Here is a 9642-nt window from a genome sequence, read left to right as displayed (position 1 = left end):
ATGTTTGCAAGTATTTCGTCTTGATGTTGTATTTGTTTTACACAAATGTTGTAAGAAATTTTTATCTAGACGTTGCATATGTTTTGCAATGACTTTTTAAGTTTTCTCAGGTGTTTTTGCAAGTGTTTCAGATGTATGTTTTAAGTGTCTCATCTGTCTCAGACATATGCTGCAAATGTTTCATTTGGATGTTCCAGAAGTAGATCAGGTGTTGCACATGTTGCAATAGCGCTGGTAGCTGTCCACCACCTTCTTTCCCTTGTCCGCGAACTCCTTGACCAGTGCCACGGCCCTATCGTGGGTCACCATCAGCTCCGGTGCCCGGCCTCCTAGGACGACATAGTCGAAGGGGATGGCAGCGCGGCCTCCCGAGACGGGAGATGGCGGCGCGGCCTCCTGAGACGACGCAGTCGAGCGGGATGGCGGTGCGGGTGCGGGAAGCGGAGGGAGCGCGGGTTCACATGAAATGGATCAGCAGGTGCTGCCGTCCGGATGCTAGCCACACCAAATCTATAGCGAACGCTGCCTTTGGTAGGAGAAGCAATGGATTTAGTTAACTTTTTGAGAAAAATGAATTTAGTTAACTTTTTTTTAGAAACATGAATTTAGTTAACTGGTGATGTCCATTCGGTTAGGGATCACGTCCTGACTGGACCTATATAAGCCCACGCGCACAAACACTGCCATCGCCGCATGGGCCAGCTATTTACAAGGCCTTTGGCCCAAGAACATTTATTTTCACCATCGAATTTTCCCTCCTTTACTCCTTTGCAATGCAACGCTTGTTCAAGGTCTTGACAGAATGACAGGACGTCAAGGGTAACTCCCGTTTGGACGCATGGGCAATGATGGACACGCCTGTATTTGTTGGGAGCTGTTATGAACCTCCACTACCAAATCACATGTACAAGAGTTCTTGATACAAATTGGGTAGAATTAGAGGGAATTTAGACCGGGAATAGCAAGGATCAGAGGCAGGGAAGCAAGAACAGCAGAGGTTCTGGAACTTGACGGAAGTCGAGAGGAAGACGACGAAGCTCGATCAGTTCTTGTTCGATGGTTGTCACCGGTGCCGCTCTGGACTTTTATTCCTTGCTCCTGTCCCGGCGACTAGCGATGAACGGACGGAAACAGGCAGAAAAAAACCCCTTTCTCATTTGGGTTTCTATATTTTTAGCGGAAACAGGACCGGGATCGAAAAAAAAAACAGAATTAAAAACGGATGAGGAAATACGAAAATAGGGAAATGGACAAATACGGTTGGAGTGCCAGAAAATTAAGTTAGAATAGCATGATCAAATATTCTCGAGTATACATGAACAAAGTGACAAAATAATATATACGTAAGAAGTTACCGGTCCAATATTCACTAGCACGCCATGTGTTAACATGTTAACATACATAATCGGTGATTAGTAGGTTCATGAACATATCAATTTCTAGACATATCTCACATAGATTGAAAACGGGATGAAAAACAGAATAAATACGGGTCAATTCCAGATGAAAACGAGACCCATGGAAACGGACGGAAAAACCCCTCTCCCACGGAAACAGGCCGAACAAACTAGAAAACAGAACGGGTCGGAACGGGATTTTTCCGTCGGTTTTCAACCTTACCGGCGACTGTTACTCGGAAGCCCATCCCGCGGCCCAGCTTGGAAGCCCATCTGGTAGCCCAGTCCCTGACAGGACCTCTTAGCTAGCTCCTAGCTGTGAATTGACACTGTGATTTGTGAATCTGTTTGATGGGATCCGCAATGAATTGAATCTGAGCTTGGAGAAGTTCCTATTTGACGTTTTGGGAATTTGTGAAAACGAGCTTTACCTGGAACAGACTCGATCACAATTATTATATTCTGATCTGTAGCGCTATACTGAACGTACGTAAGTCGTGTTGCAGAAAAGGAAATCTGGAATCAACATGTTCGCAGTAACGTGGGGAGGAGGAAGAAGAGATCCGGAGGAAGACAAGTACTGTAAGAATTGGCGAGGACAGGATTTAGGATTTCAGAATTTCGTTTACAGAGTTCATGACATCTCCCCTCTCATCATCACTTGACTTAAGTATTCTATTACAGCCATTCTGGGCCAGAGACTGGTGTAGTACTGGGCCTGCGCTTGCGGATGGGCATGGGCCTGGCCGCGTTTCAGTGGACACATGATCCGCACTCGCCTCCCCTGCTTCTTCTTCCTCTCTGCTCTGGCTGGTGAATGACCAAGAACAGTCAGTGTTGGCACAACAGGTGCCTCAAGCCCTCAACAATCAACATTATTATACTTAAATGATGAGTGATTGTACAAATAGTGTAAGCATCACGAAAGAGACAATATAAGGCCAGACAGCCGCATGGACCAAGTCATTTTTGTGAGCCGTGCCCAGTCAGACAATAAATGCAAAGGTCTGACCACCGCCGCATGGACCTGGCCAAAGTCTTCTTTGTGAGGACGCGCTCAATCGTACATTCTCCCAAAGACTCCTCTGTGAGCACGCGCTTGCTGCTCACGTTGTTACTGCTGATGCTGATGCTTCCAGCACTACTACAAATTTATTTGGTTCGAATATGAACTTGGACGACTACCGTGTCTTTGCAAGTTGGATCACTTGTGGTCCTTGTTGTTAGATATTGTTGAAGACTGTATAGATATACTGGCACACGATCTGCATATATACGGTGACCACGGTCACCACGATCCGTTCCTTCATTTTGTAAACTCGTATATGAGCCGCACCAGTCAATGAATCATTCTTGTTGGCTCCTACTCTTGTTCTCTACATGGTATCAGCAGTCTAGGTCCTTCTCCTTCCCTCATCCACGCCGGCGATCTCACCCCCAACCATCGCCGCCATGGATCTCAACCCCATGTTCGAGGGTGATGTTGAGGATGACGTCTCCTCCTCTTCCTCTGTTGATGGCGGTGCCTCCTTCACCGAAGACGTCGTTCTTCCCCCACCCCCTTCCACCGTCATTCAATCTGTCAATATCCGCCACCACGTCCCAGTCGAACTTGATATCCAAGAGTCCAACTACGCCGAATGGCGGTGCTTCTTCGACGCCGTCGTCGGCAAATTTGGCCTTACCTCCCACCTCACCGTCGCCCCTACATCTGCTAATCGCCGTGACGCCCATTGGGTCATGATTGATCAGTGTATCCTCGGCTGGCTCTATAATTCAATCTCCAAAGACGTCCGTGCTATTGTGCGCCAGCCGACGCCGACGGCATATGCCATCTGGCGCGCGATCAGCGAGCAGTTCCGCGACAACGAGCTCCATCGCGCCGTGTACCTCGAGGCGGAGTTCCGATCCCTTGTCCAGGGCGACATGGATATCGCCACCTACACCGGCAAACTCAAGCGCCTCGCTGACGCCTTGCGCGACGTCGGTCAGCCCGTTCGTGAAACCTCTCAGGTACTCAATATGCTTCGTGGCCTCTCCTCCAAATATCGCCATGCTGTGCCGGCGATAACCTCCAGGCAGCCTCCACACACCTTCCTTTCCGCGCGCTCATATCTCCTGCTGGAGGAAAAGTACGACGCCGAACTTGCCAAGACCGACGCGCAACATGCCCTCCTGACATCCAGCGGCTCCGGATCGGGCGGATCCGGCGCCGGCAGCGGCCACGGCACCGCTCCTCGTCCACCAGCACCAGGCACGGGCAACGGCGGGTCCGGCAATTCCGAATCCAACTCCGGTTCGCGGACTGCCCCCAACGGCTCCGGCGCACCGCCACGCAATGACAACAATCGTGGCGGCAAGAAGCGCGGCCGTGGTCGTGGCGGGAACAACTACGGCGGACCCCGTCCTCCGGCCTGGCAGACCAGGGGTGAACTCGTGGACCGGTATGGTACAGGCATGGCAAATGTCGTTCCGTCCCCCGGCCTCCGGCGTTCTCGGTCCCCGGCCTGGCATCTAGGCCAATCAGGCGTACTTCGCTGCTCCACCGCCCGGCTCCAGTCATCACATCGGCGCCGCGTCCAGCTCTACACCACACGACGTATGGAACCACCAGGCCATGCTCTCGGCCCTGGTGAACTCCGGCGCTCAGCAGCCCTAGAGCGCGGAGTGGTACTTCGACACGGGAGCCTCGTCTCACATGTCTTCCAGCACCGGTAATCTCTCCTCCATTACACCAGTCTATTCCCCTATACCCATCACTGTCGGCAACGGTGCATCACTCCCGGTCACTCAGCGTGGCCGTGCCCACATCTCCACCACAATCTCTCCACTCCACCTCAACAACATTCTGATTTCACCATCGCTTGTTAAAAATTTGATCTCCGTCCGCTCTCTTACTCGCGATAATAATGTTTCTGTCGAGTTTGATCCCCTTGGTTTCTCTGTTAAGGATCTCCTCACGCGGGCGGAGATTCTCCGATGTAACAGCACTGGCGAGCTTTACCCCTTGACGCCGGCTCAACCTCAAGCTCTTGTGACCACTGCACCCACCATGGATCTGTGGCACCAGCGCTTAGGTCATCCCGGGCATCGCAGCTTCCACAAGACATTGGCCAGTCTTGATCTTCAGTTCAGCAAGTCCCAGCATACCACTTGTGAAGCATGTCAGCTAGGAAAGCATGTCCGGCTGCCATTTTCCAATTCGAATTCAGTTTCTTATGTTCCTTTCCAAATAATACATGCTGATGTATGGACATCTCCATTGTCAAGTTTTTCTGGATTCAAATACTATTTGGTTTTAATCGATGATTATTCCCACTATGTGTGGACTTTCCCATTGCATGCGAAATATGCGGTTTACTCCTGCATTGTTGCCTTCCACGCATATGTGCGCACTCAGTTTCAGATGCCACTGCTCGCCCTCCAAACTGACAATGGCCGTGAATTCGATAACTTGGCCATGCGCACCCATCTTGCTGCCCACGGACACCATGTTTCGCCTCTCTTGTCCGTACACCTCTTCGCAAAACGGAAAGGCTGAGCGGATCATTCGAACCATGAACGACTGCGTCCTGCAGTCTTCTTATTCATGCTGGCATGCCCGGAACCTACTGGGTGGAAGCTCTACACACTGCCACTCATCTTATTAATCGCAGGCCATGTCAGTCCAGTGGTTCAATCACACCTCATCAGCGTTTGCTCGGCACTGAACCAGATTTCAGTCATCTTCGAGTATTTGGCTGCCTGTGCTATCCTAATCAAACAGCCACTACATCTCACAAGCTCAGCCCCCGTTCTACCCCCTGTGCTCTCCTCGGGTACCCAGCCGATCATCGAGGTTACCGCTGCCTCGATCTCCATAGCCGGCGGGTCATCACCTCCAGACATGTTGTCTTCAACGAAGCTGTCTTTCCATTTCTCTCTGACGAGTTTCAGGCAAAACCGGCACCAGCGAGACCGGCTACAGTACCGGACTTCGACTCCTCGCCTGTTTTCATTCAGCAACTCCTGCCTCCACATCCGGATCACGCAGCTCGGCAGTTAGCGCTGCATCCTTCCCCACCACCCGCATCCAGTTCGCATGCAGCTGCTCCATCACCTGCGCCCTGCTCCCTCTGCCCCACCTAGCGCCGAAATCGGATCAGCACCACCGGCCACTGCTCCATCCTCCATCGCCAACTCCACCTGCCCCACATACCCAAGCGCCCATTGCCGGGCAGGGCCATCACATGGTTACTCGATCCCGAGTCGGCACATTCAAACCCAATCCTCGCTATGCTATGAACCTCACGGCTCCCACGCCTTCCAGCGCTCCATCACCGATCCCCAAGTCCGTTCGTGGCGCTCTGAAAGACCCGAACTGGCATTCAGCCATGGCCGCTGAGTTTGAGGCTCTTCAGAAAAACCGGACTTGGCGTCTGGTCGATCGACCCCCCGGCGCACACATCGTGACTGGCAAATGGGTCTTCCGGCATAAACTCAACCCGGCCGGCACTCTTGAGCGCTATAAGGCCCGGTGGGTGGTCCGTGGCTTCACCCAAGCGCGCGGGCGTCGACTTCGGCGAGACCTTCACTCCCGTCGTCAAGCCGGCGACAATTCGCACAGTGCTCGCCATCGCGGCCTCCAGGAACTGGCCAACGACGCAACTCGACGTGTCCAATGCCTTCCTCCACGGTCCATCTGAAGGAGCAGGTGTTTTGTCAGCAGCCGACGGGATTTGTCGATCCTGACCGGCCCGATGCAGTTTGTCTCTTGGACAGGTCTCTCTACGGCCTTCGTCAAGCACCCCGAGCCTGGTTTGAGCGGTTCGCCGCATTCATCCGGACTCTCGGCTTCACTGCGACTCGCTCCGACTCGTCGCTGTTCACGCTGCGGCGCGGCCACGACCTCGTCTACCTCCTCCTGTACGTCGACGACATCGTCATCACCGGTTCCTCTGCGGCCCTCATCCAGAACATCGTCAACAAGCTGCGCGCCGAGTTCGCCGTCAAGGACATGGGCGATCTGCGCTTCTTCCTCGGCATCGACGTACGACGGTCCAAGGAAGGATTCTATCTCTCTCAAGCACGCTACGCCAACGACGTTCTGGAGCGCGCTGGCATGGCTTCCTACAAGGCAGCGGCCACACCCATCGATGCCAAGGGCAAACTCGATGCCACTGGCCCTGCTGTTGCTGACGCCACAAGCTATCGCCAACTCGCCGGGGCCCTGCAATACTTGACCGTGACGCGTCCGGATATTGCCTTCGCCGTTCAGCAGGTATGCTTGCACATGCATGATCCACGCGAGCCACACCTTGCGCTTCTCAAGCGCATTCTCCGCTACGTCCGCGGCACGACGTCGCACGGGCTGCTCCTGCGCGCCTCCACCGACTTCAACATTACCGCCTACTCCGACGCGGACTGGGCGGGCTGTCCCGCGACACGGCGTTCAACTTCAGGCTTCTGTGTGTTTCTCGGGGACGCGCTCATCTCCTGGTCCTCGAAGAGGCAGGCCATGGTGTCCCGTTCAAGCGCTGAGGCGGAATACCGTGCCCTCGTGAACGCCGCCGCTGAATGCATTTGGCTTCGGCAGCTTCTCGGCGAACTTCATTGCAGCATCAACAAAGCCACTCTTGCATTCTGCGACAATATTTCAGGCGGTATACATGTCGGCCAATCCAGTGCACCACAAACGAACCAAGCACATTGAGCTCGACATACATTTTGTCCGCGAACGCGTGCAGGCTGGCGAGATACGAGTTCTACATGTCCCTACCGCCGAACAATATGCAGATGTGCTCACAAAAGGTCTTCCTACATCGACATTTCAAGCTTTTCGTTCCAGTCTATGTGTTGTAAATACAATCCATTAGACTGTGGGGGGGTGTTGAAGACTGTATAGATATACTGGCACACGATCTGCATGTATACGGTGACCACGGTCACCACGATCCGAAGGTCCCGGCGCCCTGCGTGGTCAGCCGTTCCTTCATTTTGTAAACTCGTATATGAGCCGCACCAGTCAATGAATCATTCTTGTTGGCTCCTACTCTTGTTCTCTACAGATAAATGTCATCTTCAGCTGTATAGCAATCTGTCTGCCCAGATCAGATTCCGATTTCAAGTGGTGCTAGAACTAACCAATCACTACACAAAGATTTTTGCCTACTGGTACTGTACTTCTCACAGAGAATCACGCTAGTGTGATCTTGAGATCGGAATACAGAGCTTCCAAATACCGACAGGGAATAAAAGATGACAGCCACATCAACAAAGAGCAATTCGCTCCACTGCTAGCTGAACAAGCAGAAATCAAGGTAACTCAAAATCATCCTTGATTGTCTGAATTTTCATTGATGAGTAGGCCTAAAGACTGGATGGAATAGCAATTGTGTGGTGACTGGCTTGTTCCCGCTGTATTTGTCACGAGAGCTGGAAAACCTTTGCACAGATTCTGTAAGCCTGTAATAAAAAAAGAATGAAGTAGAGGAGGTAGAATAAAGTATTAAAGTTACATGATGCAATGAAAGAAGGCATGAATATGGTGCTTGAGAGCTCAGTTGCAGACAGTACAGCATAGGAAAATTATACTGTCGAAAAGGATAATCAACTCAGAGAGCACTGAGAGAGAGGGACAAAAATAAAGCATTAAACTTTCCAAAAGTATAACACAAAGAGTGATCAACCCAAGCTGCAATCCGACATTTTGAAAGGAGTGCAGAGAGCAGAATAAGGTACTAAGCGATAAGACAAGCACAGCACAGGTCATACCTGAACTTTCAGGCACTTCATAATTTAGGCATTGAAGGGATTTACATACAAAAGAAAGCATCAATATCTTTCATTCACTCAAACAAGGAACCATAAGAAAGATACAAAAGTTAGCGATGGCAAGAAGAATGAATCTCGATACAGCAAGAAATGGTACACAGACAAAATGCAAAATGTGCAACCCAGCAGTGTGGGTTCCTGTTTTCAGGAAACATCGGGTTAGTCATCTAGTGCACAACAACAATGGAAATGTCATTTGATTTCATCTCCATGCTTCAATCCGTTCAACCTTGGAATTTATCCGGCTCACAACAGTTTTTTCCTTCCCCATACCCCGCTCATGTGGGAGCCTCCGGCACTAGGTCTGTCCTTTTTTTTTTACGATGCTCACACCTCTTGATTTCTCAGCTGGAGGCGTGGCACGCATTGCAGACTGACCCTTACCTTTTCTAGTCCTACAATTCAGGTTTTGGCTCTCCTTCCCTTGAAGAGAATTTGTAGTAGTGCTGGAAGCATCAGCAGTAACAACGTGATTCAGAAGCCACTTCTGTACGTACTCATTTGGTAGTAGTTTTTTTTATTTTATTAAGCTGGCAGGGAAATCCCATAAAAAATCGTGTAAAAGAGGGCCTAAGCTAAAATGCCATATTTAGTCTTGATGTGCTTTTGCTTTTGGGTTATTTGATTGGTACAATTACAATTTTTCATGGATTGAATATACACCACTATGATTTATCTATTCTGAACCAGACTATTATATTTTTGTTGATGTCTGAAACCCACCACTGTGTACACTTTAGACGTTGTAGGGCCCATCTGCATATTTTCGTATTGCCTAAACTGCCCTTCTACCATTCTCTCAGCACGTCGGTGACATGCGGGCCCAACAAGACATCTTCTTCCTCCTTCCTTTCTTCCCCATGATGTCGCTGTTTGTACCCACGTTGCAGCCTGACGAGATACCGCCGGCGCCATGCTGTTGCTCTCCCTCTCGCTCGCAGCTCTGCCTCTGCTAGCTCTCCGCACCGTGGCCGCGTGGGCGAACAACAAGTAGGAGGACGAGAGGCCAAAAAAAAAAACAAGTAGGAGGACGAGGCCCCGGAGCGGCAGCGGTGGTTGTGCCCGGCGCTCGCATGCGAGGCTGAACTGCGCGCCAGGCCGGTGGTTCCTGTGCTCGCGCACCAGGGAGGCAGCGGTGGTTGCGCCCCGCGCTGGCGGCGGTGTCCAAGGAAATTTCCGTTCTGTCCGATAAAATTTGACATCGTTCAAATTTTTTCCTTTTTTTTTTTCTCCCAGACAGACAACCCAAATTCAGTCGTACGACGGTCCCACACTATAATATTTTATTCTTGTTTTTATCAAGTGATGTTTAATAGCTTAGGAATAGTTTCAAATGAAATTCTACGAAATTTTTTCAAAACAATTTGAATTTTTTTAAATTTGGTCCAATATTTCCGATATATCATGTTTATCATATTTATCTATAACCCGA

General features: G+C 50.8%; 1 protein-coding gene across 1 annotated transcript; it reads left to right on the top strand.

The window, feature by feature from the left end:
* Window positions 1-6057: 6057 nt before the first annotated feature.
* On the top strand, window positions 6058-7089 carry LOC136479378 (uncharacterized mitochondrial protein AtMg00810-like). The gene has a single exon (XM_066477261.1). It carries the CDS (start codon window positions 6058-6060, stop codon window positions 7087-7089), a length of 1032 nt encoding a protein of 343 aa, XP_066333358.1.
* The last annotated feature ends 2553 nt before the right edge of the window (window positions 7090-9642 follow it).

Source organism: Miscanthus floridulus, chromosome 9 (assembly GCF_019320115.1).
Source record: "Miscanthus floridulus cultivar M001 chromosome 9, ASM1932011v1, whole genome shotgun sequence".
Taxonomy (NCBI): Eukaryota; Viridiplantae; Streptophyta; class Magnoliopsida; order Poales; family Poaceae; genus Miscanthus; species Miscanthus floridulus.
Note: the sequence above shows the minus strand (reverse complement) of the source record. Positions and strands in the feature narration are given on the sequence as shown.